This window comes from Mixophyes fleayi, chromosome 3 (genome assembly GCF_038048845.1).
Source record: "Mixophyes fleayi isolate aMixFle1 chromosome 3, aMixFle1.hap1, whole genome shotgun sequence".
In the NCBI taxonomy this organism is placed as follows: Eukaryota; Metazoa; Chordata; class Amphibia; order Anura; family Limnodynastidae; genus Mixophyes; species Mixophyes fleayi.
The window spans coordinates 83791419-83807939 of NC_134404.1; the positions used below are offsets into that span (position 1 = coordinate 83791419).

A 16521-nucleotide genomic window follows, 5' to 3' on the forward strand; every position below is an offset into this window, starting at 1 on the left:
TATGGTCAGATGAGGTTTAAAGGACATGGTTTGCAGTTACTGGGCTAAACATTTTCACAGAATCAATTCACAGATCATTGATTCCTGGATCAGCTGTTTATAAAACACTCCTTTCGATGTTTTACATGTGAACTAAGGGGATACAAATGCATACCTCCCAAATGTCTGTCCCCGGCAGCTGGACATGGGGCATGGTCATGTCACGATGGGGACATGGCTGCATCACAATGGAAGCATGACCATACCACCGGAGGGCTGCCTAACTCTGTAAAGCTGTAGTATAGAATCAAAAAGTGTATAATAGTGCACACTGTGTGGTAAGTAGATTATGCTTTAGTTATGAAAAGCACTCACCCAGTGTTGATAATATCAGTGCTTTGGACTGTCTTATACCAATGTCCAGCAGTGATTATTAGACACAATGAAGCTGATTTCCGTGCGAAGTACGTGGTGTACTAGAGTCACAATATCTCTTTTCGTTATTTTATTTGTGTTCCAAAAGAAAAAGAAATCATACCCATAGTGTACACTGTGTGATAATTAAGGGCAATATGAAGTCTAAGTGCTAGTTAACTCAACTGTGTCAACGAAAAAAAGGCTTTGGACATTTATTGTACCGATGTCCTCAGTACTTGTGATTTCACTTGTGTACAGGAAATATATTATCAGAGAAAAATACATATCAAATTTAATTTGATACACAAATTAATTTTATTGTCTACAATCCAAATGTTTAAAATATTTAAAAGTTCACTCAAAGTATTTGAAATATAAAATAAACATAAAAAATAAGACAAATGGCAATACTTCTCCTCCACTACAACAGACACAATGTGAGACCTCTGAAAAAATATACTATGATCCTGGCACCTGACAAGCTTCGTTGTGTCTAATAACCACCGGAGGACATCGGTGTAAGATTGTCCAAAGCATTGATATTATCAACACTGTGTAAGTGCCTTTCATTACTAAAATGTAATCTACTTACCACATAGCGTGCACTCTTATACTCTTTTTGATTCTATACTAGAGCTTCAAACATTAAGAGCCAGAATAAACTTTTTTCTGAACTAGATAAACCACAGAAGCAGGATTGCAAGCTTCTCTCTTCCTGGCCGCTATCCTTAACCCTATACATCTTGTCCTATGGCGCTGATTACATTTCTGTTCTAGTGCTGTAAAACGCTAGGCTGCCCATTAGATATCTCACTTCGACCCAACATTCCCACAAATGGGAGAAACATATCCCCCGGGCAGGGCATAGGGACAGAGCTCTAAATTTGGAACTGTCCTGCTGAAATCGGGACAGTTGAGCGGTATGCAGATGGCCGCATATAGACCACTGAGTTTCATGGAGAGACACGGGTTCAGACTACAGCAGCGCTTTACCAAATCAAGTTATTGACAGGAGCAGAGGAATGATACATAATCTAGATACCAGTACTCTCTTGTGCACTGCATCATTGTTATTCCATCTAAATAAATACTCTCTATGGGCTTTATTTACAGTTGTATGTAAATATGCCGCATTGTGTATGAGCATGTCTGTTTTTTGAGTTGCATGCATCTTAAAATGTGGGCAACCCTAAAAGTAGTGTATAGTAGATAGGCCTGATTCATCAAGGCACTTATACTGACATCCTGCATTTGGTTTAAAAAGCACATACTTCCGGTTTGCGCATGTCCAAATTCATCAAGGCACGGAAAATTCCTGCTCTGTTGAATTCGGTTGTAGGTTTGCTGTGCTGTACTTCACAAGACACTGCACAATACGTCCAAAGCCTATATGGATTATAAATTCTCAAAACAAAGCACTGAAAAAACATATAATTAATGCCCCCAATTAATAATAAAGGCATTAATGATAAAACAGTAAAAATGAAATACATTTATTAGGATGCTGTTAATGTCTAATGAACATAAAATACTGTTTAGAGTTGCTCCTGATTGCAGACACATGTTATAGCCTGCATACAAGACTTTATTTGTGATCCGGACTTAGACTAGCCCTGTAGCTGGTGTGAGAGATACGGCATAAAAACAAGTAACTTTGCGATGCCCAGAGCTTGATTCGGACGTGGCTGCGTGCGCTTGAGTTTGACACTCCCTTACTGTACTTTGACTATGGCAAAATATCCCATCCCCAACCCGTTCACTCCCCAAAATCGTAGGCTGAAGTAAGTGTCCTTCGAGCTCGAAGATGGTGTAGACAAGGTTGCATTTACTGGCATATGTCCCATTCTGGGCATGTGCTGAGTAATTTTGCTTAAGATACACTCAAAATCAGCAGATACCTGCCTTGATGAATCAGGCCCGATGTGTCCAAAGCAAAGATACAAAAATCATCACCTCCAAAGCTTTCACCTGGTATCCTAGTGTACATATGTCAAGATGTAAATAAATGTTAATGTTTAATAATATATGTTATTCAAAATAAGATGCTGCACAAAATGGTATGCTTAACTTGCTTCTGGATCACCTTTAATGTACTGCACTTACTCATTAATGCCCCAGATTCACCCCTCCAAGCACAAGTAGCTGCAAGTGCAAGATGCAAGAAATTCTAAATACAGACACAAGATGTGCACGTGCAAAGTGCACCAGTTTTATACCACAATGCAGTTAAGTTGTTTGAAGATCTTTATGTGCAATTCTAAACCAACTGTATATGCCTTTCCTCATTTGACTTGCCAAAAAATGGAACACAGGAGAGACAGATGAAAAAAAACAGGCATGTATGAGGGGCAAACTCCAGATTTCTAGAGGGGGGGGTTCCAAATGCTGATTTTAAAACAAGTGAGTTCAGTCCATGGAGGAGGCATTAATAGCAAATACCAAAAGATAATACAAAGAACAGTGCATGTAGTTCCATAGTATCTATCTATCTATCTATCTATCTAATCTAATCTACTCTTATCTATACAGTCTAAATCACTAGTCTGTTTGTCTGTCTGGTTATGCATTCAGACACCCTTGCACCGATTGTGATTAAACCAACCGAGGTGATCCACTTGGATCCTAGCCAGGTTTTAGTAGGGTTAGGGTCCCTGGTGGACCTCCTGTTGGTGTACACTGAGCAGAACTTTGACCCAGGGAGCCTATTCTGAGCCTCCTTTCGGACACCCCTGCACCGTTTGGGATGAAACTAATACAAGGTGGTCCAATTGGATTCTGGCCAGGATTTAGGGGAGGTTCGGGTCTCAGTCGACCCTCCCGTTAGTGTACACTTTAACTTTGACCCAGGAGCTTGTTCTGGGCCTTCCACTGGATGGATTTGGATGAAAACTCCCCAGACTGGTAACACTGAATCCCAGAAGACATACTACGGGGTTGAGGTCCAAGTTGGACCTCCCTTTGGTGTACGCTTGGCAAAACTTTGACCCAGGGAGCCTGTTCTGGGCCTTCCACGTGATAGATTTGAATGACATTTAATATAAAAACAAAAACGACAATGGCCAGCCACCTCATGGGTGTATTGGAAAAGCTGATAAGCTGATAATTGTTTTTAAAATGTCGATAGTTACATCCAACTCATTGAAAGCTTAATAATTTGAAGATTTAAACCCGGGCAATGCTGAGTACTATTCCATAGACCAAAAATCTTACGGTTTAACATGTCCGATTAAGGCTTGCTACACTTACATAATATCTAAAATTTAAGAAAATGATTGCAACTCTTCTACTCAAAATTCAAAAACAAATTTAATTAAGAGAGAAAATAGATGTATTCCTTGCACAAAACAAACATGGTATGCCATCAAATCATGTGGCTAGCTGCAGGTTCAGCACTATCATGGAGTGAGATTGATGTCACTCGCAAACTGGTGGAGCTGCTAATTCAGAATGAAGCATGCCATCTATACAAACATGGTGCTACTTACTGGAGCCTGGTTTGTGAATTGGTGGTGCTATATACATAAATGATGATGACGATGATAAATGTATAGATATTTGGCGGAATAGAACCCTATATTGAGGATATAGAGCCTGAGCATGAGGAGAGCAAAGCAAAATAAAAAGGAGTAAGTTTGCTCCTGAATAAACCATTTTACAATGCAAGGGGTGCAAATTAGTTTATTACTTTGCAAATAAGGAAAATAAGGGCTGCTTTTTCATGTAGCACACAAATACTTGACTGCTTTATTTTTACTCTGAAATTTAAAGATGATCTAGGACATCCCCTTTCCCAACTATACATTTTTCCCACATTTTAAATTTTCCTCCCGCTCCAATGCAACATGGTTTTGACAAGGTGCAAATTCACTCCTTTTTATGCTATGTTCTTCTTAATGTTTTTACTAGAGCATAACTCAAGTTTGACCACCAGTACCAGTTAATAAACTGGCTGATTAATTTTGATATAAGACCTTGTCCAATGGAAGACATTTCACTTTCATCAGAGAGGGACTAATTTGATTCCTCAATTTTCTCTGATAATTTAAAACATTTATGTCTATCTGTATATGCTGATTTGAGCACTTATTGCACTAGTTTAACTTACTTTCTATTACTGTTGGCTATCCATTTGCATGAAGTTTTTATGTTAAAATAAATCTGATATGTTTTGATAAATCTAAAATGTTCTGATGAATACATCTGAAATGCTTTATTATTATATTAAAATAAACAAATTTTTATTTTATTTTAATGTGGGAACATATTCTAATATTATGTATATACCTCTTGCTGCTTTGATCTATGGAGGGTTGTTTTGCGGTGTTTTTATTTCAAATAAAATTATTTTTAAACTTATGTGTGTGTGTCTACTTTACATTTTTCTGTGGTGCACTACAAATTCCCCTGGGTGCTAAGGCATGCTGGTGGATTTCCAAGTGCCAGCATGCCCTGACAGCCATGGGTATACTGGTACTTGTAATACTACAAGTGCTGGCGTGCCCAAGCACTTAATGGTAGACAGGTCATGCTGGGACCTATTGTGCTTCAGGGACAAATTATTTTTATCATTGAATTCAATATTATTACCCCACTCTCACCGCCCCAGGGGTGTGTGAAAAGCCCTAGTGCTTTTAAGCACAAGTTTAATTAAACCTAGTGGGGTGGGGTCTGGAATTTTTTTATGGACTCAATCTCCATAGGTAATTCAGCCCTGTGCTGACTAGCTTGGGTTGGTTTGGCATGATGGCAAGGGGACCCCAGGTTGTGGGTTTCCCTGCTATAATGCCACCAGCCCAGGCTGGCAAAGTCTAGTGCTGGTATTTGTACATTTAATGGGACCCCACCCTTTTTGACCCCTGATATTGCCTAACCTGGCAGCGCTAGGTCTGGTTAAAATTTATAATGGGGGGGCACTCTGTTTTAAAAAAAATAAAATTGTTTATTTATTGGCTTATGGAGCCACTCGCAGCAGCACAGAGAACAATAAAACAGATACAGTTGCAGCCTTTGGCAGAGCATGGACTAATTAACTTTATAATCAGTCTAATATAATCAGGGCTAATATTAGTACAGTGTACCCCACACCAGCCCAAAAACACCTACCAGCCCCATTGTGGCTGACGAATGTCTAATACACTCCCTTTCAGAGAAGAACATTTTTATGCTAAGAAGTCAGCCATATTTGTGAAGCCACTCTGAGTACACCCAGCACACACTTCTATTTGATATGCGCAATGCTATGAAATCCGCTATCTTTAAAATGGTGCATTATTTACCTAGCTGTAAAAACCCAAAACATTGCACAAATACATTACCCCTCAAAGGCACTCCGTTGTCACAATAGCTGTCTAACATAACAAAACCCACCCAGGGGCAAACGCAGGATTTGTAGAGGGAGGTTTCCACACCATGCCACCAGTGGGCGCGACAAGCATGCATGGGGTCATGGCTATAATTTTAGATAGTGCTTGGCTGCACTCCAACTCTTCTTATCTCTATAATATACATGGGCAATGCTGCATGCTCTACTGTTAGGTACATGCAGCTCTCCCTTTTCAAGCAGAGCCATGTGAAGCGGGGGCAGGGTACAGCCACCTCAATTATACAGTGCCTCAGGCTTGGAGGGGGGTTTTCAGGCACTAGGAAACCCCCCTTCGGTTTGCCTATGCCACCCCTAGCCTTTAAATTCCCTGTACACTGAGTTACGGTCTCAACAAAAACAGATATCTTTTTTACTTTTTGCAAAACAGAAAGTAGAAGAAAACATCAAGATTTTAAAATTACAAACATAATCGAAAGTATACTGCAAGTGTAGTTTGAAAGCACTGCCTATTTATACTTAATGTAACATTTATAATGCAGTGGTATAATTTTGTTTTCACAGTTTTTCTCGGTACTGAAAAGAGCAACAAGTATGAAATAAAGGACAACTTTGGACAAAGACTTTATTTTGCAAGAGAAGAAAATGCCTATCTTAATAAAAACTTGTGTGCACCATTACGGCCTTTCACCATACGCATTTCTAATAACACAGGCCGGGAAGTAATCACAGTTATTAGACCCTTGAGGTGCATTACTTGCTGCTTTCCCTGCTACTTACAAGAGGTTAGTGGCTTTTTGTTGATCACGCTTGTTCTAATCGTAGCAATTTTTGATGAGCAACACAAGTTCTTTGTTAAACCCTTTAAAATGTCCTAGTAAGGATAAAAATAGTTCCAATATAAGTCCCTAATGAAAATATTGTCATTTGTGAAAATACAAGAAATGACATAAAATATTAATACATTTTCAGAGAAAATGATGTCAGGCATATTAATCAAAATAAATATTAAAAACAATAGTAAGAATGTAAAAAATGTAATTCCTTTAGAGTGGTTCAGAAACTATTTAGTCCAACATAATTTATTTGTGTAAAACAGAAGAGTTTTATTCAGTGATGAAAGGGTTTAGTTATAAAGTGGTAGAAGTTTGCACTGTGATGTCATATTTACACATTTGTATAGTGTGCCTCTTTAAATGTTTTTGTCTTTTAGTTTGTGGAGGTATTTCCCAGGAGTGCAGAGTAGGTGGGCACCTTAATTTAATTTTTAATGTATAGGTATGCCAAATAAGTTCTGAGGGAAGGAAGTAAAATTATGTTTTATTATGTTTTTATTTTACTATTAGTAGTAAAAATAGGAGAGACCTACGTAAATGGGATCTATTAGTAATTGTAAAATGTGATAATAGTATTTTTCATAGAGTAGCTGGTTCAACTATCTGATGCAAGCTTCCATGCCTGTCTACCCGGAGGAAATCAATAATGGTGTCACATGGGGATGTCACTGGCATTGGAAGCAGTCTTTGGATAACCCTAGGGATATCTTTGGCCCTATGCATAATTGGCTGATCAGAAGGAACCAGACTCTGGATGGCCATACAGGGTACAGCACCCATATTTTAGATGAATGATGTCTAACCAGGAATATCAGGCATGAATCAAAGTTCTCAGGAGACCTTGAGGCTTTCTGCAGAACAGAGGTACATGTCAAAAACCAGGGAACATTGCAATCATCTTCCCAATAATACTTGATACGTTGTGGAAAGACATTCTGCACTTTTTTGAAGTTTCTACAATGCAGTCCTTTGTGTCTAGCCATTTTCCTGGTGATACTGCTAGAGAAATAAAATGGGTATTTAGGTTGAACCCAAGAAATGTGGTGGTCTTGAAAGAGGTCAGTACAGACTTTGGAATGCTCACAAAGAACTCCAGGGGGTAAATGTATCATATCCCGTTTTTTTCATCTTGCAAACTTGCCTTTACAAGCCATCGCCCCTTTAAATTTTAGCTGTGAAGACGCCGATCTCCTGCGAGATTAAAAAAACGGGGTATGATACATTTACCCCCAGGTGTGCTAACAGAGAAAGAGTTAAGTCCCTGTGTCTCAAAAGGGTATCGATGTCTTAGTGCACTAATAGCATGTCTCCAGGTATATGATACATTGGACAGTCTGCTGACGGATATGTAACACCACTGCTTTCATGACTCTTGTAAAAGTGTAGAGGCAGTATATAGCCCAAAAACCATAACTGTCCACTGAAATAAGTGTTCTCTTCAATGGGGATACCTTCCTTATGAAACATGTTCGGTTTCAAATTTCTATTCAAAACTTTGACATTCAGGATTGTTCTTATAGAACCGTCTTGTTTTCTTATAGGTGTCAGGTGCCGTCTCCGCGCTCTCCACAGGCGCCGGAGATGGGCACCTTCTCTCCGCAATCCACGTCCTGTTGCCTAGCAGCAGAACTCTATCTCTACTCACCTGTCTGCAGCCAGCATGTCTAAACCGCCTAAATCTCCCTAACCCAACCAGGAGGCACCTAAGAGTACTTAAAGCAGCCTCTGACACCTGTCTAGTGCCAGAGTATTGGTTCTACCCTGCTCCAGCATTTAGTTTGCATTCCTGTTCCTGAACTCCTGTGTATAGACTCCTTGGCTTGTTTGACCTCTCTTCCGGATTTCCCTTGTACTTCGCTGCCCGCACTGGTATTGACCTTTGGACCGTCCCTGACTACGCTTGCCTACTCTCCGTGGTACCTCGCTTCCTTGGTTTCGACTCGGCCTTTCTGACTACCCTATTCGCTGCACTGGTGACTTCCTGGGAGAACCGCGACCTGCACATCGCACGCAGCCAAGCCCAAACCTCCTTGCGGGGGTCCCTGGTGAACACCGGTGGTGTGTTAGACTCCGCGCCTCTCAGGTTAGTAGTGCAAATACCAGTCGGTGATATTCTCTGTGTAAAGTGTGACAATAGGAAATTGGCTGGTCTAGCCTTTGGGTTCGCCAGTTCTATTTTTCCCTGCCATAGAGCCATTGCCATTATTTTGTCTAACTGAGGACTATGAAATGTCTGGCATAGGAACAAATTAAAGGGAGGTTTAACCTGGACTGGATTGTTTTTAACAACCACCTGTCTGTGGTAATCTGCTGCCAATACAGATATGACTCTGTAAGAGTTTTCTGATGAAGAGGATATATGGGTGAATATACTGTAACTGCAGCCTCTCTTAGCATTAATCCATGTATTTGTGGCTGATCCTCTGCTAGTATCTGGGAATGCCGCCTCTTTGAGCTCTTCTTGTGCCTTGGAAGTCTTGGGCTGGACCAATGGTTCTTAAAATCCAACCCCCTTGAAGAAAAGGCCTCTTGAAAGGCTCATTCACTTTCTTGAGGTCTGAGAAGAATTTTCAGGCTTTATGGCATGCTTTGACCTCTTCTATAAACTGATGCCCAAAAAGGTCTGCGTCTGTCAGATTTGGGAACTTAAAAGATTTGGGAGCAAGGACTGCCAAGCCTGCTCTGGTCAGTAACCTAGACCTACAGGTATTGTTGATGTAATTAAATAATTGGCTTATTATAATAGTTGCTCTGCTAAAGGCTTTAAGTAGAGCTAGCTTGGATGCCACTAGAGAATCTAGTGAACATTGAGGCTCCCCTTCTCTATCTGCTTTATCTAACACAAATTGCAGGGGCCCAGCTGCTTCTGCCATTTTGTATTGGATCTGTCACAGTTCCAAGGGAGCATCAGATCATTGGTCTGCCAAGTTTGGTGCTATTCCTTGCAGAGGTGCAGAATCTAACGAAGCAGATGGTCTTCGACAGACACCCCCGCAAGGAGGTTTGGTTTTTGTAGCTTGTGCTCGACAGGTTTCAGCCCTGTTAGGGAGTACTAAACGAGACCTACTGGAGAGAGTAGGAGCAAGCTGGAATGGTGGTGAGCTGGTTGATGAAATAGTCTGTATGAGAATACCACTGGATAGGCGGAGAGCTGATAGGTACAATAGCTTGTAGATGGTAGGACAATATCACTGGAATGGTGAAGAGATGCAATAGTCTGCAGACTGCAGGAGATTACCACTGGAATGGTGAAATCGGATTTATGCGATAGCCTGTGGACTGCAGGATAATACCACTAGTATGGTGGAGAGATGCAGTAGTCTGCGGCCACTGGAATGGAGGAGAGCCACAGGAGACATGTCCAGAATCCAAAAGGTAGGTGACCCAAAGAACAGGCACAGATTAGTAGGAGGAGGTACCTTTTATTTTCCTATTTGTCTGCCTTGTGCACAACAAGGTTTTTTGATATGGCCATGGTAGATAGAGTAAAAACATCACTTCAAAGATTAGCCTGCTACCATCTTTAGGAACACTGCCTTCATAATTTTAACGTTTTAACTTTTCTGCTTTTTTCCTAAAATACTGCTCAGTTGAGCCTCATTTTTGTTTTAAATAATCAGAGTGAGGACACACCAGGATTATTTTTGTTGTTTGTTTCACCAGGGTCAGAACATGGCATTGCTGGACCTAATAGCAATATTTGGAGGAGGGCCCAATGATTCTGCTCCACCTTTTTGGGCGCTTGCTTTGCTCTCATAAGAGAGCAGAGCGTGGGTCCGAGTGGGTGGAGTACAATTGCTGTGCCTTATCCAAATTTAGCAATGAGGCCCCCTAATCCCTGGGCCCTGTAGTGTCCGCAACCCAGCAGAGGCAGAAGTTCCAGTTCTGTGCCTGTGTGATACTGCTATAAATTTCAATGCATGTATTATATTAATAGAAATCTGCTTTCCCATATAAAATGTGCCTTATTAATAAAATTATCTGCAGTAATTTGTTTTTCAAAAGAAAAAAAAAAGATGAAAGACCTGTCAGAAATAATTTTATAATACCAGTGCATGGGGCCCAAATCCTCTGTTTCTTTGCTTAAAATATGTTTTCAGATTTTTTGCGCTTGCTCTTTCAAGCAAACTTCAATTATTTGATGAAAAAGTGCTTTAAACAAATAAATGTGTATTTATACATAAGCATGCACATAACTACTTTGCCACTTCCATTCAGATGCACAGAGCTTTGAGTAATGCATTTTTGTGCACAATTAAACACTTTGCTGCATTTGTGATGGTTTTTGACACACACAGAAGAAATGTCAGCTTTCTTTGTTTTATAATGGACATATTGCAGAGGATGGATATTGCTGAATGGTTTGCTTTGACAACCAGCCCTAAGTGACAGTCTCCCTCTGCGTACTTCTAATTTCAAGGGTATTGAAAGTTACTGTTTTAGATGCCCTTTTAAAAAAGACATCATTTGGCATTAAGGCTAATTGAAGTTTTCTTTTCAGCTGGAAGTGCAAGCTCCTCCGGGTACAACTGTCGGGTTCATTGTGCAGAAGTGGGATCCTTTTCTGCCAAAATTCACAATTCAAAATGAAAGCAAAGAAGATGTATTGAAGATTGTTGGGCCATATTTAACTTTTAGTTGCTTAGGTGATGTGGATTTTGAGGTATGATTGATTAAACTTTGTTTTATTTTTTTATTTTGCCTGCTTAAATCAAAATAAGTTAAAAGCAGTTTTGAAAAGTGAACAGGTTCCAAGACTACCTTTGTACTATGGCAGTGACTTGGGGGTATATTTACTAAACTGCGGGTTTGAAAAAAATGGAGATGTTGCCTATAGCAACCAATCAGATTCTAGTTGGTGTGATTGTTATTTTCTGTTGAATTCAGGTATGACAATGTGAATATTTTATGCAACCTTGTAATGTAATCTCAACGTGTGCTTTACTAGATGACATAAGTTTGAACTTCCGCAAGTGCCATTAATCTTTTGAAATTGGCCAGGCCCGGGATAGATAAGGATCTTGGAGGAGTTTGAAGCCCCAAAGCTGTAAACCATCTAGCCACTGAAGCAGAGCAGAAGTGAGAGATTCTCTGAGGTTCCCAAACATATTTCTTAGTGATAGATAATTTACTTCGGAAAGCTCTGTGTCATTTTGGGAATCAATCTGACTTAATTGAAAATGAAATTCCTTAGGTGGGGGTGAAGAGCCTTTAAGAAGGGTATAAAATCTTCTGCTTCAGACATTACATTGTGCATTTTTACAAGGGGGTCTATCAAAACTGAAATGTCCCATATTTTCAATCGTGTTCCCTCACACACCAGGGGGTAAATATATAAAGCTGAGAGTTTTCTGGTGGGTTTCAAAAGTGAAGATGTTGCCTATAGCAACCAATCAGAGTCTAGCTATCATTTTGTAGAATGTACTACATAAATAATAGTTAGAATCTGATTGTTTTTTTAAACCTGCCAGAAAACTCTCAACGTGATACATTTACCCCCAGGTCTTCACTAGTAAGCAGTGACTCTGATTTAATTTCCTATTTAATTTTCTGAAAGTTATTTGAGCAATATATTCTATGTCTTGTTATTAATATTTGTAACTAAACTTTGGAATCATTTTCAGATTAAATACATTTAATCTAATGTGTTTTCCGTAATTCTTTATGAACTTAGGAAACCCAGGAGGGCTCATGTTACATGTGTATATAATTTAAGTGTGAAAGATTAATAAGTGGTTCTGGTGAACGTAAGGACACCATAATAAATCCTTTGCGGTGACAGAAAAGGTGTATTCATTGGTAAGTGACTAAGGTGACGGCAGTCACGGGCAGCTGTTCAGATTGCTGTTTTTGGGACAGGCTGGGTGTTTGTGACAGCTGTCATTTTGTAGAATGTACTCAATGAGTGTTAACTAGAATCTGATTGGTTGCTACATGCAACATCTCCATTTCTCAAACCCGCGGTTTAATAAATATACCCCTTGGAGTGGAAACTACTTCACTGATTGTGAAAATTATTTTCACAACTTGAACTTTTTACATTTGTTAAATCTGCATGTATGACCAAAAGAGGAAACAATTTACAACAACACTGTGAATATTAAGTTTTTAATATTATTGGTTTTGCTAGGCAATGCTATTTTAAAGCAGAGAGTCTGTTTTAGAAAGACTCTTACTGTATTGATTAATAGGTGGTGCATTTTGATTTCTTTTAGCCCACTTCACCCTTAACTTAACATCACAGAAGCTATTGTTTCACGTTTTGCTTTCATGAAAGCAAATGAGCTTGAAACGGTTGCTCTCTGCTTTTTGACTAAGAACAAGCATTGCTATAGGTGAACCTAACCTCTAGGTGGCCTAACCTGAGTGGTGGTCAGAGAGAGACTGACTTCACTAGGTGTGTGACCCTACATTTGCACTACTTGCTTTCTTGCTACCTTTGCTTTTCTTGCTATGTTGGACTGGGGTCTTGTGCACTCTTGTAGTTTATTTACAGTGGAGCTATAGTTTGTAATATGTTAGTCCAGCTTTACCCTAAACTACATAGATCTTCTGAAAAGATGTGACCTTTAATGGTTGATTGAAACCTTTTGAACTGCAGGTGAACAGATATACAAGACCTATCCCCTAGCATCAAATTCCAAACCAAAACCAAAACCAAAATAGAAGGTTTAAAGGTACGAGCAATTGAACAGATCAATCTAACTAATAGGGAAGGGGGATCGTTTCAACATTCTCTGTAAGTGTGAAGCATTTTGGATCTTCAGATTAAAAACTTTAATACCGTTCGGCCTTAATGATACCATTGAACTCAACAATATTTAATTGTTTAGTTTAGGTGTATCTTTGTTAACATAGGTATGCCATCTATTTTGTTATATTTTGCCATTCTGACTTAGATTTTTTTTAGTTAGGGTATTTACTTCATTTAATCTATACAAGAATAGCGCAATTCAGGAGAATGGTCAGGAAGCTAAGGTCACAACAGGCGGTAGAAATGGGCACAATCCAGAAGAATAGTCAAGGGAAGCCAAGTCAAACCAAGGAAGTAATAATACACAATAACAGTGCTGGATACAGAAGAGCTGTTACTCTGGCACCCTAATGGTGCTAAAGCACAGATTAGATAGAGGCAGCAGAGATCTGATTGGGGGAAGGAGTAAGTGATTGATACGTGGTATATCAGGTTCTGGGCGCTAGAAGGTATAGCATGTGTGACAAAATGAGTGGTTGATGTTATTTATTAAAACATAATGTACAGGATAAGTATTCCGGCCGGAACCAAAAAAGAAATGACATGAACACTATGTAAACAGTATATGAAACAGACAAAATATATATATATATATATATATATATATATATAGACAGGTATATATATATATATATATATATAGACAGGTAGTGAAATGGTATCAGTCCGTACACATCAATGTCCACTGGGTAGTGTAACCCGTATTGTAAATTGTCCAATATGTCAATATAGACAAATGCCCTTTGAACTTTGTTGATTGTTAACAGATCAAAATGAGTCAGATGTCCCAAATCGGTACTGACATTGGAATAGGTGCACTAAGTGGACCTAGAGGCCATGTCCGTTGAGGCAATGTTAAAAGAAATGTTCGATATGAAAAAAGATATCCCAAACAGTCTGTAGGAAATCCGGGGTAACTTAGCGCTTGGTAATAGATGTCCGATGGGCGGGGGTCCCTCCTACAGACTGACAGCGTCTCCTGCCTTAAGTTTATACAGTGGTGCAGGACGTAGACACACAGCCTGTGTGTGACGGAGGTGGCGTATGCACGCTCTAGGTATCCCTCGCAGACAGCGGTTGCGTGCTCAGTGAGCTGAAATTAGCGATCTAGCATGCTAGAATGAAGGGAATGGAAATGTTTAGCACTTGACAGTGCTGAATGAATAGATGTTAGTGTAGTCATCCAATGCATTTTGCTCGTGGCCGAAAAGGTAGTGAGCTTCCTCAGGGATTATTACCCAAAGGGGTGGGTAGCCCACATTTACAAGATTGGAACCTTGGAACTTGTTTGATAGCACTGTTTCCAACCCCCAATGGAGGATATGTTATCGTAAAAGAAAAATACAGCCTGATACAACCCATTCAAGCTGCAATGAATTTGCTGATATGCTGGTCTGTAAAGCCTTTCCACTGTACGGAAAGCTGAGCTGGTCTATTGCTGGTCTATTGTTTGCTGTAATAATCTCACTTGACAGAAGACTTCTTACTGGTGATTGTGGATTGGCATTCATCAGTATGTTTGATTAGTTTTAGCGTATCTTCTACCATACAACTCTTCTGGAAACATACTACAACCCCTCCATATTGTCAATATTGTCATCAAACCAAGGTGTTGTACAAGGGGTTGTATACAAATAATGGCGATAGTGTTCATTATTGTCATCCCATCTCTATTACAGGAACAGACAAGAGAACAAGATTCCTAACAGGCACCTATTACCCCAGAGAGATCCAGATTTGCTCTAGTAGTCTGAGGAGTAGCCCCCCTCAGTGGACAAAAATTGTTCATCTCAGTGATCTATTTTGAGGGGTTACTACAAATGGGGCTATGGTCTAATAAAGTAACTGGGTTTATCGTTAGGTCAGTGTCTTCTAATCCACTCTGGAAAACAAGATCAAATTTGTGACAACTTTGCGTAGCAGAGGAAATAACTTTTGTAACGACCATAGTGTCCATTGCGCAGAAGAGGCCTTGGAGAGGGGGTAGAATTTATCATTGATCCATTCATTGAAATCCCCCAGGATAAGCCATCTTTGATGCTCCAAAACAAGACCAGAAATATGTCTGAAATTTCTTATAGAAGAAATTACCCATCTCCAGGGGGCAGTAGATGAGAAGGACTCTGAAACCCAAATCTGGACTACTCCAGGGAGCAATACAATCAAATGAGCGAGTTCTTTCCACTGGGTGGGCCCTAAGTATAAGTGGTTTTTTTTTATAAAGCAGTTTCCCACTCCACCTCCCCTGCACTTTTGTCTTGAGCAATGAATAACAGATAACAATAATTGGTTGGGACTGCCGCTACCAAGATAGGAACTATGGTTTCCTCTAAACAGGTCTCCATAATGTGTGCTAAAGCTGGTGATTTATTAAGGTCAGCAATTGTAGCAGTCTTGGATGCAAAAAATTCTTAAAGTGCTCCGAATATTTGAAACTGCAGCCCTAACACAGAACAGCAGTGCAACCACACCCAATATTAATATTCACAATACAAATTAATGATAAACGGAGCTGTTTTCATAAATAGGAACACAGACAAAACAATTCAAATATAATGCCACTCGTTAAAGCAGCAATTATGAGACCGGCCATTTTTAGTTATAAAGGCATAGTGCAGATACCATATGATTGGGTTGGGTACCTTTTAACGATGAAAGCAACGCCCACAGTAGTATGCCCGACTGGAACACTCTGAAGCTGACATGTCCGACCAAACTCTAATTGCGACTGTTAAAGAAAAAAATTACGCTTCATAACAGCGACTATGTGCGCATCCAGTAGTATTAAATTACGTCACTGTAAAACGCAACGCTACTATTAATGATGTTAAGGTATACAAGAAAGTGCCGACTGTACAATGTTTTTTTTATAAACACTTTTACATTGTACAGCCGGCGCTTTCTTGTATATTCTCTTAACAGCATTAATAGTAGCGTCGCATTTTACAGTGACGCCATTTACTAGTATCGGGAACGCGTATAGTCGCTGTTATGAAAAGTTATTTTTTTGTAACAGCGGCCATTAGAGTTCGGTTCTGCATGTCAGCTTCGGAGTGTTTCAGTCGGGCATACTGCTGTCGGGTTTGCTTTCATCGTGATTGTCAGTACCACGAATATGATTAGGGAATCCTTTTTTATATACTGTTTTCCACATATGCATTGATGGAAAACCACGTTCCTAAAGTTGCAAGTAAAAAAATCATTAATTTGATATT

The 16521-nt window shown here is 39.6% G+C and overlaps 1 protein-coding gene across 1 annotated transcript in view; it reads left to right on the forward strand.

The window, feature by feature from the left end:
* The first annotated feature begins 4814 nt into the window (after positions 1–4814).
* LOC142143151 (phospholipid scramblase family member 5-like) overlaps positions 4815–16521 on the forward strand; it is a 49363-nt gene continuing 37656 nt past the window's right edge. Inside the window, exons 1-3 of the mRNA XM_075200863.1 lie at positions 4815–4866; positions 6281–6501; positions 11054–11215. Coding sequence (XP_075056964.1) covers positions 4815–4866; positions 6281–6501; positions 11054–11215 — 435 coding nt within the window. The remainder of the gene's footprint in view (positions 4867–6280; positions 6502–11053; positions 11216–16521) is intronic.